At 41.1% G+C, this 21386-nt stretch overlaps 1 protein-coding gene across 1 annotated transcript in view; it reads right to left on the minus strand.

The window, feature by feature from the left end:
• Positions 1 to 260: 260 nt before the first annotated feature.
• Arhgap15 (Rho GTPase activating protein 15) overlaps positions 261 to 21386 on the minus strand; it is a 606047-nt gene continuing 584921 nt past the window's right edge. Inside the window, exon 14 of the mRNA XM_075985303.1 lies at positions 261 to 2073. Within this exon, the coding sequence (XP_075841418.1) occupies positions 1890 to 2073 (184 nt within the window). The 3' untranslated portion in view covers positions 261 to 1889. The remainder of the gene's footprint in view (positions 2074 to 21386) is intronic.

Genomic DNA, 21386 nt, shown 5'->3' on the forward strand with positions numbered 1-21386 from the left:
AGAGGCAAGGGGATGTCAATCTTTGCTCAAAGCAGGTAGCGCCACTCTCTTTGGCTTTGCAGCCTGATTTCTCTCTGGTCGAAGCTTCCAGAATAACTTTAAAGATGGATTCGTGAAGATAAAGCGTTTGCATCCTGGAGCCTCTAACCCTGCTGTTCACTTTTCAAAAGGAGAAATAATTAAAGTCTTGGAAAAGACACTTCATTGAGAATGTTTCAGCCTCGAGAAAGACTAGAAATAAATGGCAGAAACCCATGTTTCATGTTTCTGTGTTTTATTGAGTACAGTTTTACATGTAAGAATCTTTTCAAGCTTAGCCATCCTATTGCTTCACTATTACTGATAGCTTTAGATAATTAATCTCTTTCTTGTGACTTCTCTTGGCTTTGTGATAGGATGTGTGTACATCCCACTTGTTGAAACCATGGTGAAGAATTAATTGTGCCCTCTTCACTATTCTTGGTTGTGAGCCCATGTATTGGCACCTTTACTAAAATAAAGACATTCAAGAGGATCAAGCTTACTGTGTCCGTCCTCAAGCTAGTGTCCTCCGGCAGCACCACGGATGCTGGTACTTGAACATCTGACTGTCTCTTAAGGCTGTCTTTCTCATCTCTGATGCCTGATCCATGCTACAGCATATGCCTCTGAGCTCATTATTGCTCTGAGTGTCTGCTCTTGGATCCATGTTTCACACATAGTATTTACATGCTTTATTTTTCGTTTTAGGATTAAATCAATAGCTAGACTTTCTTATCACACTGGATTAGCTTTATTCATTCCATTTGAGTTTATTAAAACGCTGTCAAACATAAGTCTACATTTTTATCAGCAGAACTCTTTCATAAACCGGCGTGAGATGTGTTCAACTAGAACAAACTTTTCAAAATACAGCAATGTTTGATGTATTCTAGACAGTTATCCCTTCATTGAATCAATCACAATTGAAAGTAACCATCAAATGGATAAAATAAAATGAGTCTAGTCAAGGAATCCTTAGGGCATAATAGTACAAGCATTTAAAAATAGTTCTTTTTAGCTGGAGTTAGTATAACTCCCCAATAAAATAGCTTTCAAAACTTATTAAAAATTCTACATAAAATGGCATAGCCGGGGAAAGAGAAGATACACAATTTGATGAAGAACCAACGTGGAACAGCAGTGCAATCCTTGTGTAAAATAAAGATCAATCCATTTAATTTACAAAATGGTATGTTTGTGGAACTGAAATAGTTTTTACCCACAAAGAAAGAACAGTCCAAACAAATCTCTTGAACTGTCTTTTTGTTCTTCAGAAAAGCTCCCACTCAGCATGCTGTATTTGCACAGCTCACCCATCGCTGACGATCACTGGGCTATATAGTTGAAAGATGAAATTACTCTATTTTGATTGAGAACAGAGATGCCTTCGTATTGCTTGTGTTCTCTCTGTGGATGCTTAGGCATGTGGGGACACAGTTGATGCATTGGTGCATCTGGATCTTGATAGGGTACACATGTCCACACTCTCCATCTTCCCCACAGTTCCTCTGCATGCTCACAGATCTGCACACACACCAGCACACACATGATGCCATGGTTCAGTAGTAGAGCTATGCGTTGGTGCTGTCTTGTACACACTATTTAAGAGTGTGAGACATTTATGATGTATTCCTAGAATGCTAAGAGGAACAACACTCAAAGGGTTAATGTAGAACACATATAGGAAAATATTGTCATTTATTTTATTCAAATGTTTGGAACTTAAATACAAAATCATCACGAAGTTTTCACAAAATGAAGCATCTGTCGCTTGGAAGGAAAAAATATTTCAGAAATATGTTTACAGAAATGTAAAAATATTAGGCATGAAGACAGATGTGAACACACTCAGTAGCTTGTCTTGTCTGTCAGTCTTCCTTTGAGTTGAAGATCTTATCATACTCGTTCACCATGAACTCCGCTATCTGGTTCTGGTATACCATGTGAATCGCCATGTTCCCCGACTCATTTTCAGCTCGCAGAAGGGTGGGTCCAAATACAATCCCTAAGCTTTGTGTGGACATGAGATTCTTGGAGGCTCTGGCCACTATCCTGGGGAGAAGAAAAATAAAGATATCATTGAGGTTTAAGGTGAAATTGTGCCTAGCTCTAGTTCCAGGGGCAAAAAAAAAAAAAAAAGAAAAATGAAGAACCATGCTGCACTATTTGATCATGAGCCCTTCCTGAACAGTATACTGAGTGGAATCAGAACATTACCTTGTCCAGCTTTAAGTCCTCACTATAAATGGCTATTGTGGATGTTCAATGAATATGTTAAACAGTAAAAATTCTCGTGGAATTAAAAAGATTCAGCCTCTGAAGTGTTTCTAATCAATGGAGAATATAGGTGACATATTCATAGCTTATATTAGAATCCAAAATAATAATAGAAAATAAATGTATAGTTAATAATGGAAGACAGACATAAAGACTGAGATAAGACTTTAGCAATTAGAATGAGGGACATATTCCTAGCAGAAGTTAACTGGAATATGCTTTGCATAGGAGGTGTGGTCCTGAGACTTTTGGGTATATGTCAAAATTCTGTTTCTCCATTCAGTTGGATGGGTTATTTTCTCACGTCTTAATAGAATGAAGAATCTCTTGGCATTCCTACAGAGAAAGAATCCTTCTGAGATTAGAGAGGTAGTTGCTCACATGAGGATTGCATAGAAAGCTGGGACACCTTCAGTACAACAAAGATGTTGTATTTAAGGAATGTCTTATGTGTCACCAAAGGACTTTTCAAAGAAAACCAAACCTTCTTGCCAGATCGACACTTAAACAGGGAATGGACTCCTAGCTGATAGTTCAGGAGCACAGTTTCAATGGCAGTAAGGAAAGAAGACAGCATGCATAAGGCATGGGCTAAGAAATGCTATTGTAGACTTCCAGACAGCCTGACCTAAGGAAAGTATGAAGACAGTGATTTTGTTGTCCTCAGTGTTCGGTGTGGAACTTGGTTGAACTGTTGAGAACTTGACACTGTCTTACTTAGCCTATGCTGGTCTACGCAGTCCAGAGTTGGAGGAGACAGCAGACTCTTTGCTTTCATTACTTTCCAATGGAACCCTTGAAGTTCCATGCTCTGGCTTGTATCTGAGCACAGCCCAGATTACATGTAACGGAGTGTTGGCAGAAAAATGTACTTGGTTTAAAATTTCCCAAGCAACCATAATCGACCATTATTTTTAAATGATTTTCTTGTGACATTTACTCCCCATAATAACCCAACAAAGTAGGTTCTGTTGCTAGCTCTGTGGATCAGGTGAAATGGTTGGGGCTCTGTGAACCTAGGGACTGACGTCATGCAGAATTAAGGCTGGTAGTGGGTTGCGTGGTTCTAGCTCCTCAGGACACTTCACTCAGAGTGTCTGGTAACGCCCTTATGCTTCATAAAGGGCTCAACATTTCACTCCTCTCTGCCTTGCACAATTATTGTGCCTACAATAAGAGGCTCTGAATTTTCATCCTTCACGGGACAACTGTGGTTGTCAATTTGGTTACGCATATTTATTGTGGGCAAAATGACTGCAATCTTTTCTCTTTCTTTTATTTTTCATTTTTATTTTTTGTCTTTTTTGAGACAGGGTTTCTCTGTGTAGCTTTAGAGCCTGTCCTGGAACTCACTCTGTACATCTGCTGACCTCAAACTCACAGAGATCCACCAGTCTCTGCCTCCCAAGTGCTGGGATTAAAGGAGTGCACCACGGCCAAAAATGACTGCAGATCTGAGTGAAAATTTAAGACATTCTGCCGAACATTTTTCTTGTCTTCCTGTTTTAAGTTGAGAAAATTTGTACCTGTGAGTATTGTTGGCATGACTACATTTCTGGAAGGGAGTCTCATATTTTTAGAGTTTCAGTTAGTTATCAGAGATTTCAAATTTAAAGTTTCCTTTGGGGGGGAAAAAGACTACGTCACTTTGATGCTTCCTTTTTCAAAGACTGTAAAATGATATAAGCCTCCTCTTCCCACATCTGTTGAGGGAAACAGGCCTTAGCTCCCCACAGCATGGCAGTTTACCTCAGTTTAAGATCTTTGGAACTTCTTTTTGGCAAGTGTGCTATGAAAGTCATTAGTAAGACTTATTTTAAGGTAAAAAAAATAAGGTTTTTATCTTTTGCTTTTAACTGAATGCTTTTTATGATACCAACTCCGGTGACTCCAAGACATGAACAATTGCCAAAGACAAAAATGGAAAAAACAAAACATAACAAACAAGGAATTGAGTGCTCAGAAGGCAAAGGTTGCTGCGACTTTATCCATTGACAGCAAACATCTCAGCTGCGGAGGTTCGCCCAGCAGAGAGCTGTTCTCTTTCATTATAGGCTATGGGGGAAGCAGACAGAAATCTCAGACAGTACTGACTGTGTGGTGGCAAATGGCCTGGCAGTGGCACCTGGGTAGTGGCAGGTCATTTAGGATGGGAGTTTAGAGAGTCTGAAAGGGGAGGGGCAAGATGGAAACACGGTTTGTGTTAGACTTTCTAATTTCGTCTGTCCTAATTTCTCTTGGATAAAGAACGGGCAGGAGAGCCGGGATAATTGGGAACTTAAACTGAGTGACTCCTTCAAAAAATAAGGTCAGAAGTCAAGATATCTCCAGGATTTGGTAACTGCAGGGGCTAATCATGGCGGACAGAAGGTGATGGGGTACCTCATCCAGTGGCAGGCCAGCTCAGTTCTCATCCCCAAGGCACAGCTAGGGAAACATATCCCTACAGAGAAACGAGGCTGGATTGAGGTTAGAAACTTTGTTCTTCTCCAAGAGTTATAGGTTATGTGTGTGTGTGTGTGTGTGTGTGTGTGTGTGTGTGTGTGTGTGTATGTGTGTGTGTGTGTTTGTGTATGTATGCGTGTGTGTGTTGGACAAGCTCAGATCTAGAGGTGGGTACCTGGTTGAGCTTAGATAGAATGGAGAATGGAAAATAATGAAACATAGCCAGCTGCTCTGAAGGCATCTCTATCTCAGTCGCTGGGCCCTAGGGGTGTCCAGTGAATTTCTTCCAGTGTGTAGGTTCCTACCTCAGTGTGCTAACACTCAGTTATTGCTTTTATATGTGTATATATTCTCACATCTCATCCTAAACCTATCTTCTTCAGGTCCATGCTCTAGAAATTTCCCATCCGATTTTGATAATGCCAATTGATGAGTGCTTTAAAATGATCTCGTTAATGTAAAGGCTTCAGAATAACATAGCTTTATACTTTTTATTTTTATTTTTTTAACCGTATCTGGATGAGTGCAGTTTTTATTTTTATTATTTTAACCGTATCTGGATTAGTGAGATTACATTTTGATAGCAGTTTAAATTTGTTTCTTAAATTAAGAAAATCAAGTCACTTGCTATGCCTTCTAGAAAAGCAAGATGTAGTTAAAGAGATAAGACAATGTGGGTGAGCATTATATGTATGCTAATTACCTATTTACCATTATAAAATATAACCTGGTGGTGCATATGTAGTCATCAATTTATTTTCTGAATATCAATGAACAGTAGGTGATAGGTTAGAAAAACTGATCTTTAGGTTAGAAAGATGCTGAGGCTGAGGGCCAATCTGATGAGGAAATTGCTGCTTCATGTGTCTGCAGAGACAGACACTTCTAGCAAAGAAAGCTCTGAAATCAGGGCTGCCTGGCAAATGGGTTAATGCTATTGTAAACTTTGCTGTTCACACACGAACCTACCCATTCCTACCTTGCTAGACTCCTGAGTAGTTAAGTGGTGGCTTGAGGAGCACACAGAGAGTCTATCCCAGTGTCCTAAATTTAGTTAGCATATTATGAAAAAATTGTTTATTTGTCACATTGTAATAGCACATTTCCTAATCTCCCGAGTGAGTAGATGTGAATCGCAGTCGAGGGCTTAACTGCTGGTGGAGCACACACAAGAACACAGTCTCACCAAAGCAATGAAAACCCTGCATGCGCTTTGTGTAACCTCCTATCTGTGGAGGGCAACAAATGCTCAGCAAGCAGTTCTAGTAGGTGGAGGGGAGGCCACAGCTGGCACTACCTTCCAGAAAGCTCTCACCAAAAGTGAGTCCTGAGCAACACCATTTCTGTCATACGCCTCATAAAAAATGGCATCCAAGATAAGTTTTGAAGAAGATTGAGCTTTGTTTTTCCTCTTGAAAATCTTAATGCACAGAACTGTTAAGACCCCGAAAAGACTGCAGAGAAAATGGTTCTGCTCCTGCTCAGCTCGTGTAGTCCTCTCTGACTTAAAAGGCCTGCCTGGCTTTCGTGCCTCAGCGGCACTGAGCTGTGCAGTCAGGGAAACCCTGACCTTGTGTACTCTGCTAAGGGCCTGTCTGCGGTTCGGAAAATGTACCGGGTGTGATGCGCCTGCGTTTCTGTGTCTGCAGTCTCTGCTACCAGTCCAGAGAGTTCTCCTCTTTAGGTGGATACATTCCATCATCCTTAAAGTCCACGGCAGTGTTGTGAATTCTGAGCTGCAGTTTAACCTGTCCCCCCCCCCCCCAGAAAAGGCTGCAAGACACACAGCCTTCATCACAGAACGAAGGCAAAATGGCAGAGAACAAATATGAGTGAGCAATTTAAAGGTGATGATGTGGCTGAGAGATTATAATATTCTCTGAACTGATGGATGATTGGGAAGTTATGAAAATCATTTAGCTCTTCTGTTGGTATTTGGAAAGTCCCTTGATAGGTGTTTATTTGCTATTAATTTATTGCCAAGAAACCCTAATAGCAAAGATACCTGATTTTCAGCAGCTTGAAAAACTCAAAATTAAGCTCCCGCCAATGACTGAGTACCAGGCTTCAGCTCTTCCTTGAGAAAGACTAAAGAGACACTTCTTTATCTAATAGAGCCCAACAAAGACTTAATTATGATTTTATAACTGTGTTCTGCAATAGAAATGATACATGTTCATTGTAGTAGCAATGCTTATAACACTAGGTTAAATCCAAGTTTGTACAGAAATGAATGAGTCAGATTTTTTCTCACAAGGTCAGAAGAGTGATACCTTATAGCAATATAGGGAGAGAAAATGTGACTCCCACTCCCTGTCAGGTGACAGTGACCCATCGATTTTGGATTAATAAAAATGTAGTCTGCACTACAACACTACAGATGTTGGATCCCAGGCCAGAACAAAAAGAAAAAAAAATCCAAAAAAAAATAAAAAACCAAACCACCAACCACCCAACCAATCAAACAAAACCCAGAAACTCTCAGAAAAGCCTTATGCTTGGTATATTTTTCCAAACATGAGCAGAATTTGAACTAACTGAAAGAAATTTCTTGGTTGTGTACAGTCACAGCCAAATGACTCAAGGAAAGGGAGATTTGTTATTAAACTAGAAGCTGATATGGAATCAAGAAAAGCAACATATTTAATAGCAGCGCATGTTCAAGCAGATAGCTGATAGGTGGGTGCAGCCTTTTTTTAAATTGTAGTTTATTTATTGTGTGTGTGTCCATGTGTACACACGCATGTGTGTGTATCTGAGTGAGAGAAGAACCTCCAGAAGTTGGTCCTCTGCTTCAGACATATTGGTCTTGGGGATCAAACTCAGATTCTCAGGCTTGGCCACAAGTTGCCTTCAGCAACTGAGTCATCTCACCAGCCTGCAAACTTCCTTTTAAGTTTGTTTCTTGCTGTTCCTATGGTAATGTACACAGAAAGCCATGTAACTGCCCATAGGACAAGTTTTCAGTTCTGGGGGTGTATTGCAGCGTTCCTCTTCCTGTCTTTGGAGCTTCTAGAGGGTGTTACTGGATTGGGGAAGAGTGTGGTGACAAACGTGTCCCGCCAAGTCACACACCTGGCATGCAAAACACATCTCAGCCACCGCGTGTGAAATGTTAGCCGTCATTTTGACCACTTAGTAAAGAGAGACTGTTACAAATAGAATCAGTCTTCAATATGCTCAACTTATGTTTCTTATGTGTTGTGACTATTTTGAGGGGATGCGTGCTAACCATATGCTTGCCTTCCCTCCGTTTGCGCAAACTATTCTGCTGTCTCCTCTGGCCTTTTATAAGATTGGGGAATCTGCAAAACTCGCACCTTCTCTCCTAAAGTTGTGGCATATGTCAGGAGAATGCTCAACTCTACTAAAGGCAGGAGCACACTTACAGAGCAGTTTGCATTTGGCATCAGCGTGTTTCAGAGTGATCATTCACATCCGATTCAGCCAATGTCACATGTCAATCTGGATATCGATTGGCTTGAACTAATTGTAGTCTTCAATTGTGTATCTAGATACTATATCATTATTAGTTTCCCAAAATCTGCTCACGGCTAGCATCCCAAGTGGAAGTTATTGCTATATTCTGACAGTTTTGCCTTTAAATGATCTTTAGGACCATGCATATATAATTTTTAAAAATACATTATAGGAAAAAACCCAATATGGCAATTGCCTATTGATAGGTAACACAGCCTGCTCTTTAAAATTTATTGAGCTACTTTGCATTAATTTCAATACAGAAGATGGAAACACTTTCAATTATCCACTTGCCTCATATCTTTATTGATCAGACATTATAGATATAGACTAAAGCACCTTTAGAATAATATTCACATTGTTTAACAGGATATAGGGAATGAGAATTTAAAAATGAATAGCCGTGGGCTTCAACTAATGACTTATTTCTAGTTATGCGTTTTGTAAGGTATCAGCAATGATAAATAAAATGGGCCGTCAGAGCCACAGCCCTGCCGTTCTAAATACCAGAAGGGAATACTATTGGTACCATTGCTGGATGCTTTCACGTGCTAATCATAGTGTTTCAGGTATGCCAGTGTTCACCAAACATTCTTGAAAATAAACTTTAACTTTTCCTTGAGTTATAAAGGAAGGAGTTTGACTGGAGAAAATGTGACATTTATATGAGCCTAATTCTTCTGTGTGTATGTGTATGTGCTCGGAGGCACGCAGGTCTGTGAGTGAGGAGAGTCACACATGAGCTGCGGCATGCAGCCGGAGGTTGATCCTCATCTTTCCCCTTATGTGAGAAAGGGAATATGGCTTTTGCCTTGTTGAATTCAAAGCTAGCTGGTTTGTGAGTATCTGGCCACCCTGTCTCTGCCTTCCATCTTGCCATAGGCACAGTTACACCTGGCTCTATGTGGGTACTGGGAATTTGAACTCAGGTCCTCATATTTGTTTACCCATAAATCTACCTCACCAGTCCATAGTATAATTTAAAAAGTGCATTCCTTAATAATCTTCTATGCACCGGGTGCTATTCTGAATGTTGAGATAGTTGCAACGCAAGCAAAACAGACAGAATCCTTACCCAGTAGGAGCTCCCACAGCCAGTCTCCCTTATCCACAGCTTTTGTATTTGGGGATCTAACCAACCTCAGATGGGAAACATTTGAGAAAAATTGCATTTGTGTTGAAAGACTATCGAGTTTTTCCTTTACATCTACCCTAAACAATGTGGTGTAACAACTCTTTCCATAGCAGACACATTATATTTGGTATTATAAATAAGACCTCAGCGTTCAGAGTCTGGTGTCTGCAGGGTGTGCCAAACCCATCCTCTAAGGAGCCTGAGGAGTGCCTGGAATCTTGCGGGGGTGGGGTACACAGCCAAGCCCACACTACTCAATAGCTAATGCGATTTCAATCATGAAATGGTTTACAAGGAAACTCAGAAAGGAAGGGGTAGTTCGTCTACTGACCCCAAGCACTTTAAAAATCCCAGTGACCTAGAAACTCTCCTCTGAGATTCGTGCTTACATGGCATAGGCGGGATCTGGCTGCCGCCATTTTCAAATAGTTTTCCTAAGTTCAAGGAGCAGAATAGTGTCACGGAGCATGCTACAGTGCAGTGGTCCAGGTTGAAGCTGGACTCTGCCATTCTAGAAGTAGAGAAAAGTCCAGTGTGACCATGGACCAGTGAGCCCGCGTGTGGAGGGGTGGGAGGCACTCTCAGGGACTTGTGTGACCTTCTGCACCTGCCGTACCTTTCTAGGAATCAACCCTCTCTGATATGTGTGCCTAAGCAGGACAGGACTAAGGGCGTCGGGGAGTCCGTTTTCGGGTTTTGGAAAAATAAATAGCAATGTCAGTATGTAGAGAATGTAAATGAATACATAGCGTTATTGCTGTATGTATTTGGGGAAATACTCTTTCTACAGTTCTGAATTCAGCATTTCTCATGCCTAACACGAACAGTCGCTATGTCTCAGATGTGTAATGTGTATTGTTTTGTCATTCCCTTATAAGGGAAAATGGGCACTCGCTAAGGATTTAGTACACATAAAATTAGTAAACAACAACAAAGTTTTTACCACATATTCTGTTGTCAAATTTTGCAGCATTTCCTTAGGTAGTGGTTTTCATTCTGACCAGGCTAATCCATCCGTCCCTTGCCGGCCTGCCACTGGAGGCTCTCGGCACTCTCTGCAGAAAGCCCCATGGTTGGGGGAGGTGGGGAACTACTCTTCGCCTGTAGCCTTCAGTGGGTAGAGGCAAATGGTGCGTATTAACCTCCACAAACACAGAACGGCCTCCTATTACATCATCTGGCTTAAGAACACAGTGTTTGCGGTGGTGGGAAGTCCTGCCCTTAGTGGGAACGTGCCAGAGGATCTCACCTTATTGTTTATGGGAGCCACTTGGAAAGATCTCACAAAATACTGAGATCGTCTCCCAGAAATCTGATGCAAGAAGCTGGGGGAGACACTTGGCAAACAAGAGTCCCTCACAAGTTCTCAGGTGGGATAAATCTTTCCTCAGACTAGCACTGATCCTTCAACCAACATGGTAACATGTAGGAGGGCCTTGCTATCATCGTTATTATCTGGTATAGTGTTTAAAATGTAATCACTGGAGATGAAAAATAGCTAGCTATTATATACTATTCTTTAAACTTTAGATCCTTTAGTATAAGCACTGGAAAAGAAATCAACAAATGCAAATAAATAGAGCTGTATATTTTTTCTTGTAAATATTTCTTGTCGTCTTTTCTATTGAGAGCACATAATTTTGTGCTTGTTTATTTAGTCCATTTGTTTATTTCTATAAAAACTACTGTATAATCCTTAAAAATGGGCTAATAAAAAGTACCTAGGGTAACAAGCAAAGTCCCCAGTTTCTTAATGAAATGCTTTCATTGTGGTTATAATTAGTCAATGGGTGACTAATTATATAAATAAATAGTTTTTTACTTATCCATTGATCTACCTACCATTATATATGATAATATATATTCATATGTTACCTGTATAAAATATATAATAGGTAGCACATAATTTTTTTTTGAGGCAGGGTTTGTCAGTAGCTTTGGAGCCTGCCTTGGAACTAGTTCTTGTAGACCAGGTTGACCTTGAACTCACAGAGATCTGCTGGCCTCTGCCTCTTTAGTGCTGGGATTAAAGGCATGCACCACCACTGCCCAGCAATGCAGCCATATTTTTAAAAGAGAATGAAATAGTAGCACAGAAAATTTTCTAAAATTCGCTCTTCCACTCTTTTACTATATGTATATCATGGGCATCTTTCCAACTCGCCACTCATAAAATACCGGATTCTTTAAAAAAGATGTCAATTCATTTTATAGGATGGAAATACTTAGGTTCTTTAAGCATTCATCAGTTGGTGGCTAACAAATTGTTCCTTCATTTTCTGTCACTGACAATGCTGCAATGAAGAGTCTTTTCTGTGCAGACTTCTGAGATTGTAGGGATTTCAATGATAACACTTTCACCATTTTTATCACAAATAGAGCTCCTGTTTTTTTTCGTTTCTTAATTTTATTTTCTTTTATGTTTACATAGTCACATGTGGTAGTAGTCCTTCTGCAATTTATACCATTATTGTCATTATCATAAAATTCAGCCTTATGAAGAGAGCAAATACAGCTCTCCAGTCTTCTCTTAGTCAAAAAAAAAATAGTGATGTCAATTTTTATTCTTTATCATGATCCCTAGTTTATCTTACTCTAGTTTATTTTGGAAATGTGATCATAATATAAATTTATCCTTTCCTCCATGCCAGCCAATTATTGAATTATTGCTACCAGACGATCAGTGACGTGATATTCTTTGGCAGTTCATCCTACTCACAGCCACCCCTACCTGCATATCTAGCTCTTCTGCGCTCTGTGTATTTGAAGCCAGGACCTAACTATCTACATCACTGTAATGTCAATAGGCTTGTTCCTCCTCCCATCTTTCTGTTTTCATAACGGACAGAAAGCTTTCCGGTGAACTTCAGGTGGAGGAAAGGAGCTAAGGTGAGACAGAGTACGTTGACCGAAGCCACTGAGGAGAGAGCAGTAGCGCAGCTGGGTACAGACACTCGCTTTGCACAGCACTACGATCCAGCATTCTGGGTTTGAAATCAGAGCTCTTCCCAACAATGAGGCCTGAGGAAGACTTGGGGAAGGGTTGCAGTCAGCTGAAGTGAGTTGCGGCCAGCAAGATATCCTGGGAGACATATTTACGTTTTTCAGAATCTCCTAATTCACATTCAAGGGCATAACTACACAAAGGAGAAGGGCAAGAAGACAGAAGAAAAACAGAACGAGTAGATAGCACGAATTCTAATTGATCTTAATAATAAAAACCTGGAGTCAGATATTAGGGGGCAGAAGCTAAAGAACGGAGAAGCAGAGCAGCCAGCCTCTAGCTCTTATCTCTACGGAATCCTCAGACCAATGGGGTACTCTGTCTCTACAAGTCATTACACTGAATGTTGTCTATACAAAACCTTAGACTGAATCCTGAGCTCCTGTCTCCTCCCTCCTCAGAGTCCTCCACCCATCCATATTAATTCCTGTCTCCACCTCCCTAGTGCTGGGAATAAAGGTGTGAACCAATACTGCTTGGCTGTTTCTCTTTTAGATTGATTCAGTCTTGTGTAGCCTAGGGTGGCCTTGAACTCACAAAGATCTGTCTGCCTCTGTCTACTGAGGGCTGGGATTAAAAGTGTGTGCCACCACTGCCTGGCTTCTGTGGCTAGCTAGTGCACTCTGATCTTCAGGCAAGCTTTATTTGTTAGATCACAAACAGAGTATCAGCACACATGTATGAACAATTTTCTCTCTTGTGACAATGGAAACATACTGCTGGTGGAATGACAGAGAATTTTAGCTCTGCTTTCATTAAAGTGTCTTCCCTCAGACTTTAGGATAGTTTTAGTCATCTATAGTGGGTCTCTCAAGAGTAACATAAGTTTGCTCTGCTACCTAAGATCTGATAATCCGAAGATTCCACTTGTAGTTAGAAGAAACATCTAGAAAATGTATCGTACGTTCGGAATATTTTCAGGAAGCAAACATTCATAAGAGTGCTATTATTCTCTACCTGAATTTTCCAAATGAATCTGTTGAAATGCTAGTATGTGCTAGTCACATCTTATATGAACTATCAAGTGTTGTACATGGCTCTGCATTAATTAAGACCACAGAACAATGCACCTAATTAAAAGAAATTAGTGCAAAACATGGGTCTTAAATATTTACCCTGTGTTGTTTGAAAAGCCTAGGAGGAATGTTACCAGTGTGTACTTAGAACTCGTTAATCTCTGTTTTTTCCTTATTATATAAGTGAAGGGAGTGTCAGTTCCCTCTGAGGACACCCTCCCAAGGTCTTTGGCAGTCTATGTTTGGCAGGGATAGCTTCTTGTTTCAAATGTCCTTGGAGTAGCTGATTATCAGTTGAAATTTGAGGATTATCATTCTGTTGTCCATATTTGGCTTTATTTTCACAGTGAAAGTATTTTTTTTAAATCTTATTTTGCCTACCAGACTCAGTTCCCTCTCCCTCCCATCCTCCTGCTCCCTCCACCTTCTCCCCACCCTACCCCGACCCACTCCTCAGAGAGGGTGAGGCCTCCGATGGGGAGTCACCACTTGAGGAAGGACCAAGCCTTCTCCCCCTACCCCTCACCCCCCGCCAATGTATCTAGGCTGAGCAAGGTACTCTCCAAAGGGAATGGATTCCAAAGAGCCAGTTCAGAGGAATCTCAATGGCCAAAAGGCTCTTAAGGAACTGCTCAGCATCCTTAGCCATCAGGGAAATGCCAATCAAAACAACTCTTAGATACCATCTTACACCTGTGAGAATGGTTCAGATCAAAAACACTAATGAAAACTTATGATGGAGAGGAAGTGGAGTAAGGGAACACTCCTCCATTGCTGGTGGGAGTGCAAACTTGTACAGCCACTTTGGAAATCAGTATGGCGGTGTCTCAGAAAATTGTGAATCAATCTACCTTAAGAGCCAGTAATACCACTCTTGGACATATACACAAAGGAAGTGCACTCATACTGCAAGGACATTTGCTCAACTATGTTCATAGCAACATTATTTGTATTAGCCAAAACCTGAAAAAAATCCTAGATGCCAATAAACTGAAGAATGCATAAAGAAAATTTACACAATGAGTACTACTCAGTGGTAAAAAAACAAACAAACAAAAAAGCAATGACATCTTTAAATTTGCAGGCAAATGGATGGAACTGGAAAAAAAACATCCTGAGTGAGGTAACCCAGACACAGAAAGGCAAACACAGTATGTACTCACTCATGAGTGGATATTAGACTTAAATCAAAGGATAACCAGCCTATAACCCCAGTCCACAACCCCAGAGAAGACAGGAACCAAGGACACCCCTAAGAGAGACACACATGAATGCCCCTGGGAAAGGGAAGTAGAAAGTAAGTCTTTTAATCCTTTCTATAGTGACCAAACTTTAACAGGAGCCTGTGGCTCTAAAATAGTGCACTCCTAAAAGGAAGGACGCAGGACAGAAACTGAAGGTGTTTGGTTGGAAACACAGCACACTTAGAGAAGCAACAATGTTGTGAAAGCAAACAACCATTGTATGGAAGGAAGAGAGAATGAGTTTTCTTTGTATGAAGAATGAGTGCTGTGAAAATAGAAATGGTGATTTCAAAGCTGTCATAGATTCATATCACCATGGAAAATGCAGACAAGTCAAAAGAAGAAAATAAAGTCATTCAAAATTCTAACTACTTAGAGTTTTACCTCTATTAATATCTAGTTTAGACTTCCCTTATAAATACTGGAGAGGTACTGGGAGCATTCATCAATATTATTCAATATTTTATGCATAAAAAGGCCCACATTCCCCATCAAGAGAAATATTTAGCAGGACATTTGAGATTCCTTATAGTAGATAGCAGACCTTTGAAGAATGATTTGTGTTGCTGGATTAGTGTCCAAAGAACATTCTGGGAAAGTTGAAGTATCATTTAAAATGAGAAGGCATAATATATACTAACTAAGATTTCTGCCCAGCATTGCCATTTTCTAGGACTCAGCAGAATGCATGGCCTCAGTAGAGTGAAATACACGGGAAAAGCAGAGAAAATGCTTTTGATTTTGGCAAATCATGGTATTTGAATAGTAAAGGACAGTACCTATGAGTAGCCCAATAGTTGGATAGAGAGATGAGGCAGGTTACAATGCAAGTAGACTACAGATAGACCTTTTGAGCAGGGAAGGGAGAACAGAGACACCAGTGAGGTCTCAGGACAGTAACTGTCTGACTTCTTCTTAGCCTACTTTCCTGGGTATGAAGGCTGCTCGAAGGTTCAAGGAATATGAGGGAAGGCACAGTCATGTTCTTTTCCTTCAGAAATGCCAGTGGTTTAGCATGCTCTTACAGTTTCCATGTCTGTTATACCAGGCATAGCTAAGTTGAAATTACTATGCAGCATATCTAGGTGAATGTGACCCACGATAGTTTTACATTCTACTGCATCACATGGAATCTGGAACAGGGAGTTGGCCATGATAGCGGCAAACCAGAACAAAGTAGCACCAGCCTGCTGGGGTTGCAAAAGCCAGGCACTTTCTTTTCTGCTAATCTGAAGAACGCAACTATCCTCAACACCAGGATTGACCTGTTTGGTTTAGTGTACTTCCATAGACCAAGATTTGAGTTTGGATCATAGTAATAAGTACTCAATAAGCATTTATTGAAAAACTATATTAACAGATGCCCTCTCTGGGCATAGCCCCGCAGAATAAAAGCAAATCCAGAAAGATCTGAAAGGCAATCATAATTCATTTAGAAGACTGGAATCTTAGATTCAATTAGAGCACCATCCTACTTACTCTGGGAAAAATAAGAGCATAGAAGTAGAAATAGAAATAGCTATTTTAAATAAAGACTTAGGTATTCACATTTTATGTTCTGGAAGAGTACGTGCATGTATGTATGTGCAACTCATGCATGCCTGGTGCTGTGGAAGCTGAAATAGGGTGCTGGATCCCTGGAACTGGAGTTATAGGCAGTTGTGAGCTGCAATGTGGGTGCTTGGAACTGTACCTCTTTGAGAACAGCAAGTGCTCTTAACTACTGAGCAATCTCTCTAGCCTCAAGAGCTAGTATGTTTTTTGACCTTGTTAAGAGGTTGGGATTACAGTGAATGGGACTTTAGAGTTTCCAAGTCAGTTCACTTCTTTCTGTTTAGTCTTGCTGCTATATCCTTTCTTCCTCAGTGGATAGACAACAATTACACCTTGCATGTCACACACTCCTTCTGGGGACCATAGCCCATGAGTTCTAATTCCAGGAGTATTAAAGAAGGCTAACAATATAATTAAGGTTGGGGCTTGCTCTTCTGCTATCTGTTTGGTTACAATGAGTCAGGCAGTGGTGGTAGGTACAGCACAGATGTGTCCTTGGGCAAGATAACAGCCCGATTGCCAAAACTCTTACAGCTGAGGAGTCGGAGTGTTGTGTCTGTGGAGAACAGCTTGCGGAATATGAGCATTTACAAATAATAGTTGGGGATTCCTGCTAACTAAGAAGTGTCAGTGAAAGTCCATAAGACCTTGTTCATAAGTAAAAAGGATTTTACTCTGGAATGAGAGTTGATTGGAGAGTGTCTGCTACATACATAGGCTCACCGACAGCAATAGAGTTGAAAAGACCCTGATGGAATAGGAAGAAAGTGATGGGGCTTAATTACAAGAAGCCAGGTAGCTGTAATCTTAGCAACATGCAGCAGAGCCTGAGGGGCAGGCAAGGCAACCTGATTTACGGAGAGTCATGAGGATGAGTAATAGGACATGGCATTCTCAGGAGCAAGATAAATAGGGAGCTAATAAAGATGCCCTTCTCTGTGTTAGAGCAATACATCTAATCAGAGGATTTTTAGCTACTTCTTGGCCCCTGGGCTTCTTTAGTCCAGGGACCAGAAGCCAAGGCTAAGAGTTGTCATCTCGTTGATAACAATAAGATGCCATTGACTCAGATCAAGTAAAGAGGCGGAGTCGTTGTTGCAGTCGGACAGGGATAGTATGCGTGGCACCTACATGGAACTTCCAAGGTATCTGCTGTTGAGGTATAGCTAATGTCTGATGTAGAAATCCCAAGGTGAATAGGAATTTGGACTTGCTATGAATGAAGGAGTGGGTGGCACTGGGTTTGAAGGAGGCCATAGGTGAAGGAGAAAAGGAACCCAGGGTTCATAGTGGAGGGGTGAGCTGACGGCTTAAGCTCAGGCTTGGTTTCAGCGACTGAGTCTGTGGTTCAGTTTTCTAAATCTTTCACTAGAAAGATTTCCTCAGGAAGAGAGACCCCCATGTCACCCTGGGGGAAACATTTACCAGATATCCGTGAAGAATGGATTGGCATAGGACAGCAGGGGAACTCTGGGTGGCCTGTAATATGCTGACTTCTCTGTTCGTACCTACTCTCAGAAGCAGGTTTGTCTCCAAGCAGTGGTCCCCAACCTTCCTAACACTGCAGCCCTTTAATCCAGTTCCTCATGTTGTGGTGACCCCCAACCACAAAATTATTTTGTTGCTACTTCATAACTGTAATTTTGCTACTGTTATGAATCATAGTGTAAATGACTGGTATGTAGGATATCTGATATGTGACTCCTGCAAAAAGGTTGTTCAACCCTCAAAGGGGTCATGACCTATAGGTTGAGAACCGTTGGCCTTCAAGGAAGGCTCAGCTCCCAGTACTCTGTCATCAGACAGATTCAGCTATCAGCTTTGCAAGGTTTCCCTAAACTGAGGACAGGCACTTCAGCCCAAAAGATTCTTGGAAGTGCCTTTGAGCAGTAAATGAAGGGAATGAGAGTATAAAAGCCAAGCTCTTTTGAATAAGGCAAGGGCTGCAGTGGCCCAGTGGCTCCAGAACCTCTACAGGTTGTCTGGGCTTTGCTGAGCCCATGTCACAGACTGAGTTTTCTTTCTCCCCCATCCTCTTCCACCCTCTTTCCGTTAGTAGCAATAGGCAGCTATCACCACGTCAAACCCTTCTTAGGATAGTCACTATGAGCTCTATGGAATCAGAGATATTCTGATAGGAAGGAAACTTGTAAAAGACTTGAACTTTCGTGAATCACCCTCTTCCACACCGAACTCACTTTTTATGATCAGCAAAAATGGAGCAATTATTATATCCACAAAGAATTTATATTTTGCAAACTTGTTCACTAAAGAGAACAGATTGTCCATCTGGCTTGTTTGTTACCATCGTCTACGGACAATTCAAAAGTATGTCAATGTCTGGGGCTCGTCCACAGCAACCCTGTTACAGTGGTCTGCAGTAGGCTGATGTGTTTCAAAAGCTCATAGTGTGACTGCCTTGTGCCTGGTGCTTGGGGGGTGGGGATAATCATTGCTGTGGGAAAAGCGATAATATAACCAGGATGCCGAATCCACAGTGCTCGCTCTCCAAGTGCTAAGCATGTGAGAGAAACATTTTAGCAGTTCTCTGAGCCTCAGACTCCACTTAAAAAGTGAAGGTAATGGCAAACGTGACACCATGGAAATTTTTGCGAGTTAAAATCCAAACCTTTGTGAAAGCCTTTGGAAATTAATAGAAATGTCGTTCTCATCGTATGCGTTTTCTGTGGTTCCGTGGACTGTGGCTTTGTAGCAGGGGAAGGGAGCGAAGGTCGCACTAAGAGAGCGTTGACATAGGAAACGGATTTAGTTACAGACTTTGGCGTGTCTAAAAGTCCTCCCAGGGAAGCTCACGTGTAGCCCCTTGGCTCATGTGCTTTTTCATTAAATGAACTGCCCAAAAGTTACACAGCTGATGAAGGGAAAAACAGGCTGAAGTCCCAACATTCCTCTTGTTTTGTGCTACTGTTCCTATTGTTTTTATTTGTGCTCAGAGTTCTTATCTTGGTCTTGTCCCTTAGTCATGAAATACAACAATAGGGATAAAATGGATTTTTGATTTTAAAACATGTTGCCATTACAATGTTGTGGTGATTACGAAATGTTCAAATAATGACTCCCATCCCGTTAGAGTTAAACCATTTGATCTGTGCTCTTTGAGTGAGGGCGAAACCTTGTAGGCAGCATAAGCTACGTTTAAGATTACATGAGCCAAGCATAAGCTAAACAACGTGACACGGAGGCCGGAATAATGTAAGCAGCTCCAAGTGAAGCCTGCAAGTGAGTTCAGAACAGCACAGCTCCCTGCTCCCGGCTGTCCCCCTGCCGTGAACATACTCACTGACGGTGAGATCATGATGGAGGAGAACAAAGTGGAGGGACAGAAGGATACATGAAGCCCTGGAGATCATCATTCATATGTCTCTTATGGCCTGGGAACACTTTCATGCTTATTGGAAGATATGACCTATAAGCGTTCCTTGCTTGCCAAAGGACAAATATTCTAGAAGCCGAGCGTTCACCAGAAGCATTGTCTATGGGAGGCCGCCGCAGGGAGAGTGTGCAGGGCACTTGAGCAAATGTGCTGCTGGCTTCCCATTTCCAGACTTCAGGGGAAGCTCTCTTGACAGCTCCCTGATTTCTTTAACACAGCAAATCTTTAATCAGCCTCGATATGTTAAAATGTGATTTTTACAGTGAGTTGACCTGAGTGGAGTACTTGAGTTGAAATGTGTATTTTCTTTCCCCCTCAAAAGCTGACTTGTGGGGAGGGAAAAAAAATATCAGATATTCAATGATATACTTTGCCTTAGTGACAAGATGTTTTGGAGGAAGTCATCCAAGCTTGAAATAAAATCTTTATTGAAAGTAATTCTACATTCATGGCAGTCAGATACATTGTCGGATTAGAGCAGATGTCCCAGGGGGAAACTACGGTATATGCACCAGGCAGGCTTGATTATTTGGATCTCCTGTCAGTTCTTGAACTTTCTGACAATGGCTGAAGTATTTGCGACGGCTGCAACCCTGTTTTCATCTTTAGTTTGCGAGAAAGTTAATATACGTTACCTTAACTAGGCCAAATGTACTGGAAAATAACCCGAGAATAAGATATACCCCACCCACCGAATAGTATCTGTGCGGAGAGAGCCTTTAGCTGTGCATTTTAAGGAAACAAACACGGCAGCCAACGGCTGAGAGATGTGATTATTTTTTCTGCCTGAGCTTTAAGATCTCCCTAGCAAAGCCCCCTGTGTGCTGCTTTACAAACACCATGTGCGCAGAGTCAGGGGACACAAATGGTTCTCCCTGGAAGGGGCCTCCAAATGGCAGAACAGCCTTTATTTTTCTTATTAGAATAAGTCAGATATAAATATTATTTGCTATCCCGAAAATGGCACAGGTGTGCCAGGTAACATTCATTTCTACTGAGAAACACACAACAGCCTATATGTCTCTTCTGAAAAGGTTAGAGAATTGCACATTTTTATTGGATATAATTGACAGAAAGAGGCAGAAAATACACATAACTTTAGAATAAGAATTATGTTATGATTTGTTTTGAAGCTGACACCTTGTTGTGGTTGAGGAAGGCAGGAAAAGACACACCTCCAATGGGCGATGAAGAAGAATCACATCCATTTGAAAATTCACAGCCTAGTTTAGTAGCTTGCCTTGCTCAAATGTACGTCATAAAACTATCTTCTCCCTCGTCACCAGTGAACAGAAAAAGGGGGAGTGAATTTGGTTTCAAATCAACTTAGATTTAAGAATAGAAAAGGTAAGTTTACATCGTGGGGTGGAAAGTCACAAAATAGCCCACCAGATCAAAAAGTTTTGCCGCCAGACAAATGCATGCTCTAAGAACATAGTTCCCACTTGAGCAATGCACTGATTACCTAAGTTAAAATTTATGTTTGAAAACTTGTTTTTCAACTAACAAAAATCATAAATATCGTCCACTAGATGAGGAAACAAATATTGCATGCTGATGCCATAGATTACAATTCAATGGCAAAAAGAAATGAGTTCCAAAACGACATAAATGTTTGGGGAGTTTGTAATGCTTGTTGTCAAGTGAAATAGACAATGATTCCAGTCCTGGATTGTTTGCTTTCTGTTGCTAAGATAAACACCAGGACCACAAAACAGCTTCAGGAGGAAAAAGTTTATTTGTCTTACGTGGCCCAGGTCACTTGCCATCTCTAGGGGAAAGTAGGGCAGGGACTCATGGCAGAGAATATGGAGGA

Source organism: Microtus pennsylvanicus, chromosome 9, assembly GCF_037038515.1.
Source record: "Microtus pennsylvanicus isolate mMicPen1 chromosome 9, mMicPen1.hap1, whole genome shotgun sequence".
Lineage (NCBI taxonomy): Eukaryota > Metazoa > Chordata > Mammalia > Rodentia > Cricetidae > Microtus > Microtus pennsylvanicus.